The 22900-nt window shown below is 47.9% G+C and overlaps 2 protein-coding genes across 2 annotated transcripts in view; one reads left to right on the forward strand and one right to left on the reverse strand.

Moving 5' to 3' along the window:
* LOC119186167 (uncharacterized) overlaps nucleotides 1-22900 on the forward strand; it is a 71617-nt gene that overhangs the window by 14913 nt on the left and 33804 nt on the right. The window contains exons 7-12 of the mRNA XM_075869959.1: nucleotides 137-286; nucleotides 1429-1457; nucleotides 1919-1970; nucleotides 3289-3404; nucleotides 3746-3851; nucleotides 5233-5315. Coding sequence (XP_075726074.1) covers nucleotides 137-286; nucleotides 1429-1457; nucleotides 1919-1970; nucleotides 3289-3404; nucleotides 3746-3851; nucleotides 5233-5315 — 536 coding nt within the window. The remainder of the gene's footprint in view (nucleotides 1-136; nucleotides 287-1428; nucleotides 1458-1918; nucleotides 1971-3288; nucleotides 3405-3745; nucleotides 3852-5232; nucleotides 5316-22900) is intronic.
* LOC119186165 (uncharacterized) lies at nucleotides 12723-14799 on the reverse strand. The gene is made up of 3 exons (XM_037434888.2): nucleotides 14723-14799; nucleotides 13424-13683; nucleotides 12723-12885 (listed from the first exon to the last, which is right to left on the reverse strand). Exons 1-3 carry the CDS (start codon nucleotides 14732-14734, stop codon nucleotides 12768-12770), a joined length of 390 nt encoding a protein of 129 aa, XP_037290785.2. The 5' UTR covers nucleotides 14735-14799; the 3' UTR covers nucleotides 12723-12767.

Genomic DNA, 22900 nt, shown 5'->3' on the forward strand with positions numbered 1-22900 from the left:
AGGCCATGCCTCAACCAGAGAGTTTCGAGCAGTGTGCGGGAGGTGGCAGCACAGAAAAATGTAAAAGGCGGATTCTTTTTGCTACTCGTCTATAATAAGTCGAGTTCTAAAGAAACTACTGGACGCGCTGTTGCAGGCGCAACCCAACCGCAGGACAGCAAGAGCCTCCGAGACCATGGGCTCTCAGCAAACGCGAAGATATTGATGGTGGGATCGACCGCGCAGGACGTCAGTGCCGTGAAGGAACCACCCAAGCCAACCAAGAGTTCCAAAAAATCTCCGCTGGGTGAGTACCTATATAGGCGCTCATCGCCGTATACAGTTTAAAAGGACGCTGAAGAGGAACGTTCACTTCGTTTATATGGGCAACCTCCACTCTGACAACTGTAATGCCACATGTTTCACTATCATAAGTTCATTAATAGCGGAAAAAATCAAGGTTTTATTTTCAAATTTCGCGCCGAGATCACTGAACGTGAACTATGAAATTTCAAAATGTATATTTCGGGTATTTTTCGTAGCACTGGCTCGATGAAAGCCTCTGAATCGTCGTATGCTATTGCCTATGAAACACACAGACGACAATTTACTTCATTTTTTCTCGAGTAGAAGCAATGCAAAACCCAGTAGAAACCTTCAAAATTTACTGAGTCATGGTGTTTGGCGCAGGAATCTCGCTGGGGCATCTACACCTGCACTTTATCTTCGCGTGTTTTTTTCGCTTGCCAGGCGTCCTGTCGTGGTAATGCAGGGTGGCGTTTTCGTGATTGTGAAAATGTACTTTACTAATACGCGAAAAATGGTTTTGCTCTTTACTGTTCCTCTAAAGGGGCCGTGATAGCCATTTTTTGACCATAGACAGCGTTGCGCAGGCTAATCCTTGTGCGTTCACAAGCCAGTTAACAAGCACTTGGGTCAAACGTGTATGTTTTTGTTTATACACACGGTAGTGGCCTGAAAGTCGGACAACACTGACGCTCCCCCGACCTGTGACGTAACAAGCTCCATGCTTCGCGAGCGTCTGCCCTACGGCGCATGATTTTCTTCCGTGGTCAACTGCATCTTACAGGTTCTCCTTGTCCTATATACACAGCAGAAACAGGGAGGCTTACAAAGAGGGCTCAACTTAAATTTAGGACACACGCCTTTGACTTCCCCTGGAATACAGTCTGCTACTCTTAATGACCAGTGGTTATTCTGCATACGCGCATGTCCCTCCTATGCCCTTCTTTATTTCGAGTAAGATGTCCTCAGGACATCTTACTCGTCCTGTACGATATCTCTTACAGGATGTACTCAGGACATTTGAGGACATCCTCAAGAGATGCACAAGAGCCTGCTAATCCCCCCCCCCCCCCCGTGCGCGCGCCTATGCTAATTATTACACATTTGCGCCGCCTTACTATGTTTCTTCGTCCTTTTTTTTAGCCAGGAAGCTGCCATTCTGCAAACAGGAGGTGAGTGTTTGAATTCAGACAATCTGTGCTCGTGGGAAAGATGCGTCACATTATTCGGTGTATCGTCACCCATACATGTCGGACGGCTTTAACCACGCGCGCATTTATACGTTTCCTCTGAGATTCGTGCATGCGCTTATTGGAGGCGCGAGCACTGACTGACTCTGTCTCAATTTCAACAAGCATATACGGGGTCGACCAGGTCGTGCGCATACTTCGGGTTTTGCAGTCTTCGAAAAAAAAAAGTCATCTAAAAATGAAAAGGGGTGCGAAATCAATGGTGCTGGTTCGAGTTGAGGGGCCCCGCAAAGCACTTACAAAAAATTTCGCTACGGCTTCATTGAAGTTTATTACCTCTCTAAGCGACCGGCGCAAAAATCTTGGAATCCGCCATATGCGAGTGCAGTTGCAGGGATTTCTTGCACGCTTTAAGCACTTTCTCTTTCTCTTGTTCCGACGAGTTTGCTGGAACCCACACCGTGCTGGAAGCTAGGAATGGAGGAATGGCATGGAGTAAGGATGCTACGCCAAGCGTGCCTCATGACCTTGAGCAGTTTGTTTTATTCTTTGAGAGCACGGCTTATCTTCAGTGGGATAGCGAGCGAGTGCGTTAAGGTCCCTATATAGACAGAGGGACTTTAGATAGAGTCCCTCTATGTAGATAGAGAGACTTTAGAGTGCGTGGGCACGTCGCGCCATCCCATGGCGGTCACGATAACTTTGCAGCCCCCTATGCTCAAATCGGCGAATGGGTGATGTTGTTTCCGGAGCAGTCGTGGGTTTGTGGTACCATTTGTCGAGAGAAGGGCGAGCGATTTCTTGCTTTCTTTGACAAGTGATTGTGAATTCTTGGTCACGTGCTGTGATGCAATGTTTGCCTCGCATGGTCTCAATAGCATCGACTACCGCTCGGCAGTGTTTTCGAATCTTGCTTAAAAAGAGTCGGTTGGCAGGGCGCGTAAAGAGTTATATTAGATACACATGATATCGCAGCAAACTAATCTTAAAAGATAGAAAAAAAATGTCGCACTTCATGAATGCAAAATCGAGAATTGAGAAATCACGTGTTATTCAAAGCACCTTGTCTTTGCTCCCCAGCTTTCGAAAGATACAGTTGGGAAGTAGGCTGTTCTTAGAATGCAGCATCAGAGATCGCCGGTCGCAGTGGCTTATCCAGGGAGTAAAACATCAACCCCATGCAACACCCACCCGTGAAATGTTAGTTTTTTCGCGATGGCACACAGAACGCAAAATTACCATTTGCCTGCCTATGCCCCTGGTCATTCTAGGCCTTTGGTCATCCAACCAGGGGCATAGGTGATAAAAAAATTTGGCCTGTGCCCTTGGTCGGCCGTCGTTATCGTCGAAAATCCCCGGTGGCCATAACCGGCACTTGAAACAATGATTGGACAGGCCTGACTGAGCATACGGGCTGATTTGGCGCCCTCCTCAGCTTCGATGATTAAGAGAGGCCCCCTCCTCCTCTTACGCCTATGCCTTGTGGTTCTCCAAAGCGCCACCACTGGCGTTGCTTCCGCCATCCGGTTAATCAGTTAGCTTTTGATTAGATTCAGGTTAATCAGTTAGCTGTAATCATTGTACGGATGATTCGTATGTTTACGTGCGTGCACAATTTCAATTTCGGCGCATGGGTGCCGCCATCTTGGACTGATAAGTGGTCGTTCAGCTTGTTTTCTGTATAGTATTATGAAATTATCACGGCCATGAAACGTTCAATGCACCAGCCCAAGTGTGCTCACGCGGGCGAGTTCACCGCAGCACGGCGTGTTTGTACGATAAGGGTGCGAAACTGTAACGTTGTCAATTTAAGATGGTGGCACTGTCTGCGGTATGCACGTGTTTCCCAATGGTTTCTCGCAGGTACACAAGGCGATAATCGACGACGGCGTCCCGGAGGACGCCTTTCCCGGAATCTGCAACGCCCACGTGAGCGAGGGGGCTTAATCCATGCGAGATTAATCTGTAAGGGACGTAATCTACAAGAGTCTTTATCTAAAGGAATGACAAGAAGGGGAAGATGGAAGTTTACAATGAGAAATTATAAATTATAAAACAGAGGGTGGCTGCTGTAGCTGGCACCCACTCCCTGTTATAAACATTTTCATTAATTTATAAAAGTTATTGAAGTTCGACGTGGTGTTTAGAAGCAAACTAACACTCGTTGACGCGCACGCGTCGACAAGCGTTATTCCGCTTCTAAACACCCCATGTTGTGAAAACTCCCGCTTACCCCGGTGACCCCGGTTCTTTTTCGTATTCTGTGTCAGGATGACCTTCCAAACGAGCCGATAGCTGGAATGCTGAACAGCAGGAGGCAAAAGGTCCGGCTCACCTTCAAGCTCGAAGAGGATCAGTTCTGGGTCAGCACGAGAGGTGGGTGAAAAAGAGAGATGCGCTTATGCGTCCGTCGCGGTGGTGTAGCGGTTATAGGGTGCTCGACTGCTGACGCGAAGGTGGTGGGTTCGATCCCAGCGGCGGCGGTTGCATTTAGAAGCGAAAATAGTAGAGGCTCGTGTACTGTGCGTGGTCGATGCACGTTAAAGAACACCAGATGGTCAAAATTGCACTCCATTATAGCGTCTTTCATAATCGCATCGTGGTTTTGGGACGTTCAAACACAGATATTATCATGATCATCGTCATCAGCATCATCGTCATCATCATCAATAGATGCACCTATAGTCGCATACAACTTAATACGTCCGGGAAGGCTTCGCCCTGACGAGAGAAACAGCTAAAGAAATAGGCTTGCACATGAACTCTGCAAAGTTCTCGGAAGGCGGGGTCACCCGGCAGTCATGTTTGTGACGTCACTATGTAGTGCGCGCCCATTGGTGCGGGCGCGTGCACCTTCGAGGAGGAAAGGCTTCTAGACTTGTGCCCGACTATAAGCCTCCGCGCATCCACTGAACGCTAAAGCGTGTCGCGTTATAGGGCGCGTAAACTGCCATTCGACAGTGTGTCACATGACGGCACACGACGTCGGCACTTTGCATATATAAATTTTATGGCTGGAGGTTATTACGTAGATAAGTGACTCTCCCAAGACGGGGGTCACTTGATCATGAGCTCGAATCGGCCGGGTGAGCTCAATTTTCTGGTCTTGCATGACATTGCCCCACGTAATCACTCTGTCACGTGACCACGAAACTTTATGTTCCTACATGGTCACTGGACTGTGTTGCAGGACATGATGACGTACGTGCCCACGAATGGGTCAACTTAGTCTTCCATTTCGTACGCGAAAACAACCGCGACGCCGCATGCTTCGAAGATCGATCGATATCGACGCGATTTCCTTTGAGTCTGGTCGTTGGGTCCCGTCAAGCTACATATGCATCTTTTAATACGACGAAAATAATCCAGCTTGTATAAACTGAAAAATAAAATTGAATTGAATTGAACCTGAAAGGCAAGGGCCCTAGAACCACCAGTTACTGTCATGCGATGAGCGAAGATATACAGATATAGGATGTTTCTTTCGCAATGAATGTCAGTTGCAAACAGTGCTCTGCGCGATCATTTTCGTTGTCTCTGTCTTCCTGCATTCACCATTTTCGACATTCTACATTAGCCGACTAGCTCGGACCAATACCGCAAGTTTTGCCAGCGACGGAACGGTCTACGAGGCACTTTCTTTGAACGTTCTGAACAGGCACGAACTTCGCGTTGATTTTCTTTGATTCCGCCGTTTATTGCGTGTTTCTGGCTTGGATACACTTGAACTAACTGTCGCCCGACGACTCCCTTACAGAAGAGACGCAGAAGCATCTCATACCTGACGTCCTGGCCGTCATCAGCCAACCCATCGAAGGCCACGAAGAGTATCACATAATGGTGAGCCTGCGACTCTTTCGTTCTCGTCTTTATTCGTTTGAATGGAAGTTTTACCCCACCACTTCTAATCACGTCGCGATAACCTTGAACAGCGGGAGCACGAGGTGCCAGAGCGCAAGTGTGGCAGGCGCGTGCACGTCGCTCCACGTGATACGCTGTGGAGAGGCGTGGCTGATCCTCGGAGCTTCGCCCCATATAGTAACACGACACCAGGCGAAAGCTTAATGAAACATTGGGTGCGTGTTATTTGCAAAACGAAGCCAAACATACCTTTCTTTCGTGACAACTAGGTTCGCAAGAACCAAACTTAAGCGAATTTTACTAATTAAGAAGATTGCTGGCTTTAAAAGAGCACTGACACGAAAGATTTATGCATTGTTTTCAAATGTGAAGCATTTCTTGGCGACTTTGAGCGTATCTATCTATCTATCTATCTATCTATCTATCTATCTATCTATCTATCTATCTATCTATCTATCTATCTATCTATCTATCTATCTATCTATCTATCTATCTATCTATCTATCTATCTATCTATCTATCTATCTATCTATCTATCTATCTATCTATCTATCTATCTATCTATCTATCTATCTATCTATCTATCTATCTATCTATCTATCTATCTATCTATCTATCTATCTATCTATCTATCTATCTATCTATCTATCTATCTATCTATCTATCTATCTATCTATCTATCTATCTATCTATCTATCTATCTATCTATCTATCTATCTATCTATCTATCTATCTATCTATCTATCTATCTATCTATCTATCTATCTATCTATCTATCTATCTATCTATCTATCTATCTATCTATCTATCTATCTATCTATCTATCTATCTATCTATCTATCTATCTATCTATCTATCTATCTATCCGCTTACGTTTGGGTGCTCTCGTGGTAACTCCCTTAACTTCGCGTGAATTAAAGCATGGGAGCTAGGTAAGATGGTTTGACGAATGTGACGCGCTGGTCAAGACATGAATAGTGTCACAATGCCGTCGCGTATATACGTCGTCAAGCACTTCCCGCCAGCCAGGGGTGCATACCCACGGGCGGGTATGTGCCGCTGGTATGCGGGTGACCGCCACGGGTGATTGACACTTAGTATGTACCTAGGAACGACGAGACCACGCATGGGTAATTTTAACGTGCGAGCGTTAAGAAATACCCGACATCGGTAGCGTCGATCCGAGGAATGCAAAGAATAAATGTCAGGGTCCCAGCTGTAATCGAACTTAAGCATTATGCGTGGCAATGAAGCATTTTACTACAGAGCTACTCCAGGTCTCGGAACTACTTTTCAAATAGACGTTATCTTCGTGAAACGTCGGTAGTGGTTGCAGTGCTGCCTTCCCAGATTTATAAACCTTACATATGTACTCCTTTGATACAGCCGCCCCGCCGCGGTGATCTAGTGCATAAGGTACTCGGCTGCTGACCCGCCGGTCGCGGGTTTGAATCCCGGCTGCGGCGGCTGCATTTCCGATGGAGGTAGAAATGTTGTAGGCCCGTGTGCTCAGATTCGGGTGCACGTTAAAAAACCTCAGGTGGTCGAAATTTCCGGAGCCCTCCACTACGGCGTCTCTCATGATCATATGGCGGTTTTGGGACGTTAAACCCCACGTATCAATCAATCGTTTGATACAGCCGTCATGTACAGCCGTCATGTCGGGTTAACGTAAATTGTGGTTATCATGCGCTGCAGTTGATTTAAGTAGCAATGTCCAGGACCAGCATCCTCGCCATCATCAGCGCTTCGTATCAGCTTCAGGTGTTGCTAATACGCATGGTCTAGTTGGCATCGTTGCGAAATTGCAAACAACTGGTTATATAAACACCTGGAAACCCTAGGTGGTCAAAATTTCCGGAGCCCTCCACTACGGCGTCTCTCATAATCATATGGTGGTTTTGGGACGTTAAACCCCACAAATCAATCAAAGCAATAAACACCTGGAACTCTTCAGCATATGTTCATGCTTTCAACATTTGTATATATATTTAGCGGCATTTTATGACGTGTCACTCGATAAAATATTGCAACACAGTCACTTCTCTCCGCATGCTTCGCATAACGTCGATTCTCAGGTACGTGGCATCTGCCGAATTTTTTGGTTGTTGTTGCAATAGATGGCTTGCGCTGACGTCGCGCAAGCCGCTATGTTGGTGCCCTACGCGGGACACGTAAGGTTTTTGACGTCACGGGTCGATGTTATCATTAAGTTCTTTCGTCGTTGACAGCAAGAGGGCAACGAAATTCTGGTCGCCTCGTTATCGTGGTCAAGCAGGTCAAGCACGATGTGATTACGCTGCCTCTACGTCATCAAGGCCGCCATGTTGGTAAATCAGCGTGTTATGAAGCTGTTACCATGACGTCACGTGCAAGCTGTATATAAGCTTATGAGCCACTTATCACTACGGGGAACCTCCTTTGCGCGAGTACACGTTGTTTATTTATTTAGAGCGCCCAGTTTCGGTCTCGAGGAGCACCGAGCTAGGCAGGAGCAGTTGCGGGGGCAAAGTAAACACAGCTGGACACGTGACCACGCAAGACTGTGACGTGGGCGCCACACTGACAACCAGCCAAGCCAGCCACAACGCGAAGCCGCATTCACGGAGAAGGAAATCAAACGTAGTTCAAACGCAAGGCACGTGCCAGCAACCAACCGACAAAAAATCGTGACGTAGGGTTTGTTTACATTGCCCCCGAGCTGATGTCGGCGTTGCGAGGGGCTCCACATCTGGCTCAGTCGCGTGCCGTGCACATTAAAATTGATTTTAAGTATGTTACAGTCTATGTTTGCCCTTGATATCTCGTAGACGTTGTATATGTCTTCACCAAATCTATCTCGCTCATTACGTCGCCTTCGAAATTTAGTGTCGGTGCTCCTTTAAGAGTGGAATCTGTTTGCGCAAAACGGACTAATCTTAAAAATTTTGGAATAGCCGTTATCACCGCGCTATAGCCGAGAAGATATAGCGTGTCGCGATGCTGAGCTCGAGGACGCTAATTCGATTCCCCCAAGCACGGATTCCGAATTATGATGGGAGGGAGAAGGGCGGGGGAGCTGAAGGACTGCCGTGTACCTATATCTCAGCGGCTCATTGAAGGATTTCGGATGGTCGAAACTATTCTGAGCTCTACGGCGCTACAGCGTGACTCGTAATCGTGTTTTACTATTACTACTAAAAGAAAGAAGAGGAAATTTAAGGGACCACTTTTTGTTCTCGTTAGACACACTGTTAATGAGAACTAATTCACGATGATGCCAATTAAGGAAAGTATAAGTGCTATATTTAGAAGTAACTGTAATGTAAATCTGAAGAAATAAGAGTGAACGGAAAGATACGTTGCCGCGGGCATGGACTGAACCTGCGACCTTCGAAGAACGCGTCCGATGCTCTACCAACCGAGGGACAGCGGTGGTCATCATAGTCATTATCATTAAAGAAATAAATGAAAACTAGGATGACTAGTTCTAATGGTTTAATTAGTTTGTACAGACGCATACAAGTAGGCAGGAGATGTCCCGTCCAGATGACCGAAGCGTGACAGCCGATTGCCTTTGCAACTAAAGAAAACTCCCCTATCATGGCTGGGTCACCGAACATCCGGGTTATGACGTGAGTTGAGCGCACGCGCTCATTGGTTCTGGCTTCTGTGTCTGCCTTCGAGGGGGAAAGGCCACAGTATTCCAAGGCTGTGTTCCAATTCTGTACAGCATCGTAGACAGTCTACGCTTACAGCTTAGAAGACAGCAACGAGCCCATGTTTCCCGCTAAATGGAACACGTCTGGACGTTTTCTACGCGACCAGAGTCACCAGATGCCACCTCGCGTCGAGAAGAGAAAGTCAAGATAAACTAATGTAACTGCTGTTTTTTTAAAGCTTATTTCGTGTTCAAAACTACGAAAAATTAAGCGTTACTAACACTTAGTGTCTGGAAAACCGTCTGCTTGTGTGCCCACGACCATTCCGGTGAGATCGGAGTCATCCGAGCAGTTCGCTGAGCCGCCATCTTGTTTGGACAGAAAAGTAGCCAGATCGTTTTTTTCCACGATTCTGTCTTCTCGAAGATGCATGCCTATTTCGCCGGCTACGAGAGAACCGGAATGCGACTTAAGATGGCCACTGTCCACATAGCTGTCTATTTAGCCGTCTATGGTGAGTATTGGAATGCACCCTAATGTCGTGCCCCTGGAGTAAGGGAACGACTAGGTGGGAGTGTCACGTGACAACCTTGAAGCCCGGTCACAAAGAACTCGATGAAGAAACAAGCCCAGGTAACTTGACAGGCATGCGCTAATATTGGTCGACTCGCTTCAGTTGCAGCCACTCCTGGAGCTGCGATGGCCTCAGCCTACCCAGGAGGCACCGCGAACTGGTCAGGAGGGCCGGCATCAGAAGACATTGGCTCGCCGAGGCTAGCGGAATAACGTGACACTCTTCCTGGTTTCTTCCTTTTTTCCCATAATCGTGCCCGACTATAGGCACCCGACAGTGGACCAGAGGGCGTGTTGAAGCTTTTTGGGCCGCCTCAGCATTGTTGGTACCGACCGCCAGGGATACCAAGAAAATGAAACTCTCGCTGAACACTTTGAGACGCTGAAGTGTCAGTGCCCTTTTTGGCGCGTTTTCAACTAAGGCTTCCTGGGCGCTTACATATTCAGCCGCGACCCCCCGCTGACAACTAAAAAAAGAAAATAATATGCACGGGCAAGTACGGTTTTGCAGTGTCTACTCGCTAGGCTACGCACTGGAAGACTCGGTTTCGTTGCGCCTACTCGCTAGGCTGTGTGATCTGGCGCTATACCATCAGATCTCGTAAACTGCATTGCCGGGTGCCTATAGGCTCATTCCGTAAACAGGGGCAGGCGCCGTCGACCTAGCGGCGCGTCGTGGAGCTAAGCTGCCTCCGAGAACAGCACGCCGGGGGGAGCCCTCCCACCGCGTTGTGCTCGGAGATAACTTTGCTGCTGCTGGACCAGTTGTCACGCGATCATAGAAGGGCTGTTGCGAGCCTTGGGCTGGGCGGAGCCTAGGTGCATGCCGCGACGTCGCTACAAGCGCCCCGGAATGTCTACGGCGCCAATTCCTGCTTACAAATACGGAACAGGTCTTAACACTATAGACACGTGCACTGAGAGATTAACGGCATGCACCACAATCTGCGCAGTGCATCCTACCCTCGCTGTTGGCGGAGCCCGTGTGGTTATACTGGGTGCCGGCTCAGTACGTCAGAGCCATCAAGGAAACCTTGCTGGGGCGCAACTAGTCACCGGGTCTCTCTTCACGTGCGAAGAAAACCGAAGTTCAGCCGTGTACGAAGGAGAACGCTGGAGGAGGCCCACGCCTTATTTTTTTTTCGGTATCTCTATAGCGAACCCTGCAAAGCGAGTATCATGGATGCGTCCATGACAACGAAGAATGCTCGGGTGTTGTGGAACGTGACGGGATAAGACCGAAGAAACGGTGGAATGCGGACGAATTATTTGCTTATTCACTTTCACACATTATTCACTTTCACACATCTTGAACACGACCATAAAAATATGATGATGATAGCCTGTATGTATGACTCACACCCACTCTCGAGGGATGGCCATGAAACGAATAGTTTATAGTTAAAAATAACATAACGGCTAACTAGGTCACTTCGACGTCTTTAAATCTCCCGCTGTTACGAGTAGCTCCATAGTTTTCTTTTATTACTGCAGAACGATGCAAACGCCTGTTAGTCCTAAAAAAAAAAACAACGAAACGTCGCTACTACATTCTGAAGAGTTCCGGCACTTGCTGTTCACACGGAACACCGCAAAATGCTTTTTCCGTCAATGTGAGGTGACCCTCACAAGCTTTCGCTGTAGTGTTCCTTGGTTAAATTATCTTCACAAATCCAGATTTTCATCAACTATTGTAGTAAGACGGTAAGTTGGGCCAGTTGGTTAGGATCCATCGTGAACTTACTTACAGTGCAACACACAAAAAAAAATACAGGACAGGGAAGGAGCAGCTCCTTTCTCTTTTGCTCCTTCCCTGTCCTGTATTTTTTCTGGTGTTGCGCTCTAAGTAAGCTCACGATGTTTCATCAACTAACATATGTGCAGTTTGCTTGCTTGCTTGCTTGCTTGATCCTTTCTTTTGTGGCTCTCACCCACTAAGGGGGATCGGTCAAGAAGCCGATGGTTAATGCAAGTCAATACCTTTAGGTTATCCAGGCTAGGCGAATACGATTACTTTGTTTTGACTTGGTGGGATGAATTTGGCACAATGGGAGAAAAAAGGAAAGAAGAGAAACAATAGAATTTGTTGAATATCTGAGGTGTAATCGTTATATGAAATTCTTCTGAAGGTTAAATCATCACAGTATAATAGCTAAATAATAAATGTTAGATTGGCTAGTAAAAATTGAAAGCTGATCAAAGGCTCAGCAAGGTATTTGCAATGAACCGGAAACAATAAATCACTTCCTTCTCACATGCCGCCGTTTCGCCTAGCTCACTCCACCGAATAATTCTCGAGGGGCTGATTGGTATGCTGGTATTAGCATTTGTTACACCCACCCTTTGATCATTTGGAGCCAGTCAGTTGGGTGCGTTCCGCAGCGCTATTCTGCCCGCGCTACATAAATTAATTCAGTCATCCGGAAGAATACGTTGCTAGTGGTACCGCCAGATTAATCCGATTATTTGTCCGCCTTCTTTTTTGCTATTTTTAAAAATCTGGTTTGTCGACTCCTTTTGCCATTTTCATGTTCTTGTTTTTCTTTTTATGCACGTTAATATTCATCTCGCTCTTATCTGATTTCTCTCTCTCTCTCTCTCTCTCTCTCTCTCTCTCTCTCTCTTTTAACAAACATTGTAATTTAAATTTCCATTATAAAGTACAGTGTGGCCAATCGCGCTTGTGAGTATGCGCCAAGATCTTTTAGGCGACAAACAAACAAACGAATCACGTAAGAATCGTTTGACTAATTAACTATGGAATAGTTATAAAGTAATACTGATAATTAGGTATTAGAGAGAAAAACTACCTTGAATCAATTAAGAATCTTTCTACAGCAGAACAGATACCCCTGTGACAATGACCTAATGAGGAGGCTCCCAAAGATAGGATATTTGAAATACAAACGGAGCAAAAGTGCTCGCAGCTCGGCTTCTTCGGTTTCTTCTACTAGGAGTGCTTCGGCGTCTATTTCATTTATAGTAATGTACCAAAAGCCCAGCAACGCGCTGTACCTTCAGCGTACACTACTCGTATATAGAGTATATTGAGTTAATGCATGCATGTGTACTTGGGAAAAGTCCTGCTGGAACATGAAATGTTTTTCTTGGAACAAACAACAACTTTTTATTCTCTACTGGTAGGCGACCGGAAACGGGGGGGGGGGGGGGGTTCGGGTTGTTCAGCAAGTTCTTGCGGCAGTACGCCGTGGCACGTTCAGAAGACGTACGTCTTGGTACGCTCGGCAACGTAGCCCGGTCGGCTGTGGTGCACGGAACTTCGGGAACGGGTCACCACTGGGGCGTGGTGGTAGTCGGTCTGCTGGTAGGGCAGGCTGTTTGAGGAACGGGAAGAACGGGGCATTAGATTTCAGCTTATATACGGAAAAGCATAAAAAAAAATATCGGCCAGCATTCTATACAGAACCAGCGTAGCTGAAATGTACGGTGCCGGTGTTTATGACTGGCTTAAACTTGACCGCCCCTTAAATAATTTCCCGATTATTGTGGCGCAGTCGACTGAATGCTAATTTCCCCAATTTCGCGAATTTAAGAAAAATCTTGTTCAGGAATTATGGGTGCTCGGGAGTTCGATGCTGCTGAGCGGAATAATGTGAACAAAGTTTCAGTACTGGTTTACTGTTCCCGTAGCCAATAGCTTTCTAGATGCTGACGAGTCTTGTTTAGCGTTGACAGCTTTTGTGAGTATACAAAACCCACACCTCCTTTGACGCCGTATACCTCGACTTAGCGGAACACGGAATTTTACGCATCTTATTTCCCCCGAGTTTTTAGTTTCTATGTACTGCTGACAACATGTGGTGCGTAAGACTCAACCATAGCTAAGGGGGAGTTATTGTTTAGCCAGCTCACCCGGTGAGTGGGTCGTGGTGGACGATGGTGGACTTTGGCTGGACGAGCTTGCTCTGCTCGACGGTGTAACCGTACTCGTGGTGCGGCACGTGCACCAACTCCTTGTGCTGGGTCACCGCGGGGGCCCTGATCGCGGTCTGGTACACCACGGGCTGGTGAATCACGGAATGGTGCTCCACCGAATAGGCGGCTGGAATGCCATAGGTCACTACGGCGCTGCAGTGCGCTCCGGCCACCAGAAGGCAAGCGACGACCAAGGTCTGTGATGTCAACAAACAATTGGAAGAAATTGTGCTGATCGAGCGTTCGCTTCGGCAGCGTTCAAATACCAAGAACTGGACAGTGCACCGACCTTGCACTTATATAGCCTTTAGTTACTCTGTACGATACCGTCCGTTTCTACAGAAGTAAGACCACAGAGACAGTAATGACCGGAAGTCACAGTAAAGCGCCACCTAGGAAAAGCTCATAGAGAGTCTTATGCATTCGCCTCAGGCTACACGAAGGTGAGCGCCATGTTATTATTTCATTTCAGTTGACGTGTCGACTCTCTAGGAGCGGAGCCATTTTACGCTTCCGGCACCTCATCTGTTTTTGCCCCAACTCCGTGATTAGCCTACTTTTCACCATGCGGCGATGTCATGAGATGTTTGTCATATTGTGACGTAATAGTTACGTCGTGGTGACGTCACGCATTGTTGTCATCACCCATTCATTATAGCTTGCACCGAACCTCCTAGATTTCCTTTGCCTGTCGGATGAGCGCGAAACGCCCGTCATCTATGGTGGCGCTGCCTACGTAGGGGTAAGGGACTAATTTCAGAGGCTTCGCCTTGTATTGAAGAAGTGATCTGGTCTAACGTACTAAAGCCGACAGGCAATTCACAGGGTTTGATGGTGCATCTAAGTCTTTCGCCTTAACAAGTAGAGCTTTTTTTTTTTGATCGGTGATACGAATGCAGGTTTGTGCAGCTCTGAGCATGATTTTGTTGACGGTATATACGCCAGAACAGAAATGCGTTTTCGCATTTCGATCGGTGTGATCGGATTGTAGAGCATAGATGTATACATTCGCACGCGTTGGCACCTTGCATACGGAAGGTTACACCTCTACGCTACGAATAAATACCACTGGGGCAGACGTTCTGCCACTCGACCACCTCACAGGTCCCTCTTTTGCTCCCCAGGTCTAAAGAATAGCAAGGCATGCAAGTTTACGCGTTTCCCGTGTCACTTAACGCTCCATATCCGAGCACTGCTGTCATGCTAGAATAACGTTTGTGGAGTCCATGTACTTACGAAGGTGTTCATGATGCTGTAGAGGGCGAAGTATAAGGCCTCAGATATAGAAACGAAGCTGTTTGCGCTGACGATTTCGAAGGCGAAAGTACTCTAGCCCTGGCAAGATGGTCGGCTTTTATACCCATTGGTGGAACCCGTCTGCTCTTAGGCAAACCAGGTATCGGCGAGCTGGAGACACTGGGAGAGAGGGGGGGGGGATGTCGTCGATAGCTACTTCGTAAACAACCAAGTATAGTTAACCTCTAAAACAAACAAAAGAAAAAGAGCAGATTGGAGACGTGACAGAAATCTCCTCTCCCGAAGAAAACGGGGTGTCAGCTCAACTCTTCTTGCAGCATTCATTTTTGTTTTTCGTGCTACGCCACGCCTTCGTTGCCGGTTTTCTCACTGATTTTTTTTTCCTTGTTCAATACGACGATTTGAAAAGATACGGCGGTATGATCTGAGCAGCGACAGATCGCAATGGGCGACGTAAGAAATACTGAAAAAAAAAAAAGTGCGACGAAGAGTGTTCGTGCAGTACTTTTCTGGTCGTTACCCTGTCTGGTTTGGGCGATATAAAGAAAAGAGAGAATGCCCGCGTTGAGCGCTCCTGTATGTCACTGTGCTACGTGGAGGTTAAGCAATACCAGCTTACACAGTTGCGTACGCTTGTCTGTATGGGAATGCCTCGACGTGCTTACGCTAATCTTGAGCAAAGACAAGGAATCGTCCGTGTAAGCACGCGGATGAAGAAACGGAACCGTATAAATCGCGTTGTTAGTGAAAACAAAAACAGTTCTTCGATATATTACGGAGGGACTATGGCAAAACCAGCTGTTCATAGTCAACGCGAGGCGTTCGTGGTGTTGGTGTTGCCGAAGAAAAGGCGCTGATAGACTGCTTCGCGAATGGGCTTCGGGGCCACAGTATGGGGCTTGCTAACATTGGCGTTTTGTATCTGTAACAACTGCACGATCGCTGGTACGATCGACGCACGCGCATGAAAACGGTTGAATTGTCGCATTCGAAGTTTCATGACCTTGTCAAATGACGTCGTGATATAGAAATAAGAAGGAGGATTGAGGAGGAGGATTGAAAGAGGAAGGACAGGGAGGTTAGCCAGTAGAAAAAAAAATGTTCGCTTCGCAGACCAAGGTGCCGGTATATACCGTACACTTTATGTAAAGTTGTCTATTAATCTTGCGTCAGCGTGGAAAAAAAAAGAGGAAAAATTATGTCAATGCATTCAGCGAGGAAAGCGCAGAAAAATTGTTTGTATTTTTTCCCTCGACGTGGTGCACCTGTGCGTTCCACGTTTCTTGCAGTGGTCGTTGCATTTGTACAACTCGAGCTCGTGCCGTACGTTGAAACGGATGTCCAAAACGCGCATATAGGTAATTTCTGGAGCTTTTATTACTACATCCGTGTAACCCGATGTGACAGTAATCTCATCACCACGTATTGTCACGAGCGCCATCGCATTCGCCGTCTTCATGGTCTACCTAACGCTCTCTGGTTCCCTATGTAGTGCAACAGTGTTACTTCTTTATAGGCATGCTAATTTGTCGCTCCACGCTCTGTCCTTGTCAGAACCAAGCCACTAAAGCTCACAGGGCAGCACCGCCTAAGATGGCTCAAAGGGGCAAACCATCCTTTTCTCCCGAGCCGATTGTATTGGTATGTATGTATGTATGTATGTATGTATGTATGTATGTATGTATGTATGTATGTATGTATGTATGTATGTATGTATGTATGTATGTATGTATGTATGTATGTATGTATGTATGTATGTATGTATGTATGTATGTATGTATGTATGTATGTATGTATGTATGTATGTATGTATGTATGTATGTATGTATGTATGTATGTATGTATGTGTGTGTGTGTGTGTGTGTGTGTGTGTGTGTGTGTGTGTGTATGTATGTATGTATGTGTGTGTGTGTGTGTATGTATGTATGTATGTATGTATGTATGTATGTATGTATGTATGTATGTATGTATGTATGTATGTATGTATGTATGTATGTATGTATGTATGTATGTATGTATGTATGTATGTATGTATGTATGTATGTATGTATGTATGTATGTATGTATGTATGTATGTATGTATGTATGTATGTATGTATGGTCCTTCCATTGCCGACAACCTTACGCCGGTCCAGCGCTCCCAGCTTCTGGCCCTGTTGGAAGAATTCCGCTCTTCTTTCGATGTCTCTCAACCTTCTCTCGGCCGCACATCCACTGTTACGCATCGCATTGACACAGGCGCACAACCACCACTACGGCAACGTCCATATCGCGTATCTCCCACAGAACGCCGTGTAATCAACGAGCAAGTGGACGACATGCTACGCCGCGATGTTATTCGACCCTCTAACAGCCCCTGGGCATCTCCTGTCGTTCTCGTCGCGAAGAAGGACGGTTCTGTGCGGTTCTGTGTGGACTACCGACGTCTCAACAAGATCACTCGTAAGGACGTGTACCCACTACCGCGTGTGGATGACGCGATTGACAGCCTGCAAGGAGCCGAATTTTTTTCATCTCTAGATTTGCGCTCAGGGTACTGGCAAGTACCTATGGCTGAGGACGCTCGACCGAAGACCGCTTTCGTCACTCCCGACGGCTTGTACGAATTCAACGTCATGCCGTTTGGGCTGTGCAATGCGCCTGCCACCTTTGAGCGCATGATGGATACCGTCCTGCGTGACCTGAAATGGCACACGTGCCTGTGCTACCTCGATGACGTCGTCGTTTTCGCTCCGGACTTCTCAACGCACCTTCAACGCCTGCGGCATGTTTTAACGCGTCTGAGTGACGCCAGTCTGCAACTGAACCTGAAGAAGTGCCGATTTGCAGCTCAGCAGTTGACAATACTCGGCTACGTCGTGTCCAAGGACGGAATTCTCCCCGATCCAGCCAAGCTTCGGGCCGTGACCGAGTTCCCCAAGCCGACATCCATCAAGGAACTGCGCAGTTTCTTAGGACTGTGTTCCTACTTTCGGCGCTTCATCCGAAACTTCGCGTCTATCGCATCGCCGCTGACAAAACTCCTCGGTAGTAACGGGCCTCTCCATTCGTGGTCATCACAGTGTGACGACGCATTCACAACGCTCCGTCGTTTACTGACGTCACCTCCCATACTCCGCCACTACGACCCTACTGCCCCTACAGAGGTACACACGGACGCCAGTGGTGTCGGTCTCGGCGCTGTCCTTGCGCAGCGCAAACCAGGGTTCCCAGAATATGTCGTGGCGTATGCAAGCCGTACGCTTACAAAAGCCGAGACTAATTACACCGTCACTGAGAAAGAATGTCTGGCAATCGTGTGGGCCCTTACCAAGTTCCGACCTTATTTATATGGTCGCCCATTTGATGTTGTCACCGACCATCACGCACTATGCTGGTTGTCCTCATTGAAAGATCCCTCAGGCCGTCTCGCCCGGTGGGCACTTCGCCTGCAAGACTACGACATCCGCGTGCTGTACCGCAACGGAAGGCAACATGCTGACGCCGACGCCCTGTCGCGCTCTCCCTTGCCTGACGACAATGCCCACGACTCAGCGTCTCACCTTGCCGTTTCTTCCATTAGCATTCATGCCGTTGCTACTGAACAGCGCAAGGATCAATGGATTGCCTCTCTGATAGACTTGCTGACTGATCCATCCACTCCATCCACTCGCGCGTTGCGTCGTCAAGCCCACCATTTCGCCGTTCGCGACGACCTTCTCCACCGACGCAATTACAGCGGTGACGGCCGCCAGTGGCTACTAGTCATACCCCGCAGTCTGCGCTCTGACATATGCGAATTCTTTCATACTGATCCGCAATGTGCGCACTCCGGCGTATCGAAGACTTACCAGCGCATTCGCCAACGGTACTTTTGGCGCGGCATGTACCGCTATGTGCAGAAATTCGTTCGCTCCTGCATAGAATGTCAGCGCCGCAAAACTTCAACGCACCTGTCGCCGGTAGGTCTGCAACCTCTACCTTGCCCTGCCAGGCCGTTTGGGCGCGTTGGCATTGATTTGTATGGGCCACTTCCACTAACGTCGGCTGGTAACCGCTGGGCCATTGTTGCTGTGGACCACCTCACGCGATACGCCGAAACTGCGGCTCTCCCCGCGGCTACAGCGAGCGATGTGGCCTCCTTCCTGCTCCAACGATTCATGCTGCGACACGGTCCACCTCAGGAACTGCTCAGTGATCGAGGCCGCGTCTTCCTGTCTGAAGTCGTCGAAGCCATTCTCAAAGAGTGCAACGTTGTTCACCGCAAAACTGCTGCTTACCACCCGCAGACGAATGGCCTTACTGAACGCTTCAACCGTACGCTCGGCGACATGCTCTCCAAGTACCTCGCCGCCGATCACAAAAATTGGGATTCCATTCTACCCTTCGTCACCTACGCATATAACACCGCCCCTCAGAGCACTACTGGCTTTTCACCTTTCTTTTTATTATATGGAAGGCACCCGTCGCACACCATCGACACTATACTTCCGTACAAGCCAGATCCGTCAGAGTGGGCGCCTATTTCTGCTACAGCCAAGCTTGCTGAAGAGTGTCGAGAGCTCGCAAGGACCTTTACAGCGCATGATCAAGAGCGGCAAAAAGGCATTCGCGCTGACACCAGCACTACTGCGCCCATGTTCCTCCCTGGAGCGCTCGTCTGGCTCTCGATCCCTACCACTGCAACTGGCCTATCTTCAAAACTATTGCCCAAATACGAAGGCCCCTACCGTGTCGTCGAACGCACTTCCCCTGTAAATTACTTGATCGAACCCATCGAACCATCTTCGGACATGCGCCGTCGAGGGCGCGACATTGTCAACGTGGAGCGCCTCAAAGCCTACCACGACCCGCTCATAGTAACCAGCTGCTAGGTCGCCAGGCGGCTCCCTCTTCGTACCCGGGGTAGTTGTGGTGAAGCCTTCGAACAGTGGGTCGTCCTCTCCAGCGCCTTCTAGTGGGTTGCCCTTTTTAGCAGGAAGAAGAGCAGCTCGTGCAGAGAGTCGGTACCCGCATTGACTGTCACTGTCAAGCATCGTCGACAACCGTCCGCCAATAAACGTCTCAACAGTATGTATGTATGTATGTATGTATGTATGTATGTATGTATGTATGTATGTATGTATGTATGTATGTATGTATGTATGTATGTATGTATGTATGTATGTATGTATGTATGTATGTATGTATGTATGTATGTATGTATGTATGTATGTATGTATGTATGTATGTATGTATGTATGTATGTATGTATGCCTGCCTGCCTGCCTGCCTGCCTGCCTGCCTGCCTGCCTGCCTGCCTGCCTGCCTGTCTGTCTGTCTGTCTGTCTGTCTGTCTGTCTGTCTGTCTGTCTGTCTGTATGTGCATTTCTCAGTTTGTTCGCCCTTAACGGTGCCCTAAACGGCACCAAAGTGGCCAAACGATACTTCGAACGGCCGACCCCATCGGCAGCGCCCACCAATATTGCTCAAGGCTCAGCGTTCATACTTGTGCGATTGTCAATCAAAAAGCAATTATTGCTCATATATGATGCAGCATAACAACACGTAAATATAATGTATGTGTATTGTTCACTAGAAAAGGCATACATAAGTGATTCTAAGGACCATAGCGTTTATCAGGCTGCGCTGACCATGCAACGCTTGACCGAAAAGGCAAGTGTTTCCAACGCTTTGCTAAGAAGACACGGTGGTGGCACCTACCCGTCGCTTGCTTTCTACGCCTTATCGCCTCAGAGATGGGCGCGCACGCCGCGCGCTTCGTTTTCCAAGATAACTGCTAAATAGCGCTCATGTATCACGTGTGGCGTGACTTGATGCGCTCATTCGCCTCAGCTGCACGCTCGAGGCACTCTAACGCAGCGCCTCCAGAATACCATTTACCGTTTTTTTTTCTTGCGCAGAATATCAAATAAACGTTTTGTTCACTCTCTGCGGATGCAAGACTGTCGTCTTTCGACGACATTTGCAGTGTAACATGCAGATACCGGGCTAATGTTTAAAGACGATAGTCTTTCTTGGGGACCTTCGACGTAAAAGTTTGGTCTGGCTGTCTGTCTGTACATTTGTCTGTTTGTGTGCCTTCAGCGGTATCCTAAATGGCGCCAAATCGACCAAACGATACTCCTAACAGCCGACCCCATCCGCAGCGCCCACCAATATTGCTCAATATTCAGCGTTCATACTTCTGCGATTGACAATTAAAAACAATTATTGCGCATATCTGAGGCACCATAACAGCACGTCAATATTATGTATGCGTGATGCTACGATGACTGGGTGACGTGGCCTGGCTCATACCACATGTTTATTCCGTTCTGTACTTCTTCCTTCTCGGCTTCTACCAATGATCGCCTCATACGTCACACGATTCCCCCTCCCCCCGAAAGAACGTATGGATTACGCACAACAAAAAGTAAACAAGGAGAGGTTGAGAAGTCACAAATGTCAAAATGCACAATTGGTTTCATGGCCCCGTGGTGTTCCGTAAACTCGCAAAACTTCAGAAAAGAGTGCAGCAGTCCGGAAAATGGGGGAGTTCTGGTGGGCGAGGTTGGCTGTGGCGTTCTGGAGAAGGTAACCGCGTCTTGCAAAACTGCACTGACCATGACGTGACTTGAGCACCTGCGAGGAACGAACAAGGTTGGAAGTCCTTGGAGCACTTGAAGGTCGAATGTCGCAGGCGCAGAATCCTCTGTCGTACGCGCTGTATTCTGTGTCGCGGCTGAGACAGAATTAGTGCTTGAAGCCTGCGTGTACAAGAACTGAAGTTCAAGGAATTATGTCTATGTTCGTGCATTGTAGAAATTATAGCGTTCGGTCTCTTTTGTAGTTTTCTGTGGCGTTGGCTCCGTTGTCGTGAGCTAATGAGATGGTGTCTGAATCTTTGCGTGGTAGAACTGGTGACTTCTTGTCTTGTTCGGTGTTTCCTGAGGTTTCGGCGCTGTAATCTTAGGCGCAGTCTTAATATTTTGTGCCAAATGCGTTTCTGACGCCGATCCTTTATGCAAAGGTGCCTGACGTCTTGAATTTGTTTTAAGAGGCTTACTTTGCGTCATCGTCCTTGTCGGTGTATCCGTTGGAGTGTCTGCGATTCTTGGACTTGCTTTTGCTGGCATTGCTGATGTTGCTGTGGAACGCATTGCGGTGAGATCCCTTCTTGAACATCGCGCTGATTTTCTTCACAACTTGATGTGGTGCCCAGTCGGCAGCTGGTAGTGTTTGGGCTGTTGCCATGCACTTCGGGCAATGAAGATAATGCTTCAGAGTTGGTAGAAAGTTCTTCAGAAGCTTATTATACCCTGTTCACTACGAGAGGCTCTTGCGCATTGCAGCGTGCGACGTTCGATGCGTCGAAGCCTTCGGTGTTGCTTCCACTGTCGAGTGTGTAGGCACTGGATGGCGATGCATGAACCCGTGCGGAAGGAGCGTGGCTCGACAGGGTGTTTTCCCCATGCGCCAGGTCATCTACCATAAATACGGCGTCCTTATAAGGCAAATGGTGAGCGTTGGGAGCGCTTGAAGAACCGCATGATGAAAACCCAGGTTGTGGACTACGTATGCGAGACGAAGAGTGAACGGCATCAGGTGGTTGGGCAACGTCTCGGGTCATATGCTGAAGCGATAACTTCGCAAATGCCGACTTTCGTGCAGAAGGGAGGCGCGCTCCATGGCTGTGTTTTTCCCAAAATACGCATTGTCGTCTGCCACTGAACTCGTGGGCCACTTCATCTTTTGTCAGAGGTCGAATCTTGTTGTGCGTTCGAATGGTTGAAGACTGCCTGTAAAATTGACGACTGAGGGCAGTTGTCTGTGGATGGTGGGATACAAGCAAGTCTTCGTCGTAGTCGTCATCGTATTTTTTAAACCAAACGGTCATTTCTTGTTTTATCTTTTCCCATGACTCGTCGTTTTGAAATATGTGGGTGAGGTAGAATTTGAAGGCCTCACCGGAGACGTAGTCGGTAAAGTTGGCGACCATCTCCCGTTCCGACCATGATGCAGTGGTAGCGTGGTGCTCGAACAGATCGAACCATTCCTGTACAGGTCCATCGTCCACTGCTCCGGTGTACTTGGGAATGAGAAGGTCAGTCGCTGATTCTGTCATGGTGCTGGTCACTGTGTGCGGCCAGGAGATGATTCCGTAGTCGATGTATGGTCAGGGCGTCTTGTGGAGAA

The sequence above is a fragment of the Rhipicephalus microplus genome, chromosome 7 (genome assembly GCF_043290135.1).
Source record: "Rhipicephalus microplus isolate Deutch F79 chromosome 7, USDA_Rmic, whole genome shotgun sequence".
NCBI classification, from domain to species: domain Eukaryota; kingdom Metazoa; phylum Arthropoda; class Arachnida; order Ixodida; family Ixodidae; genus Rhipicephalus; species Rhipicephalus microplus.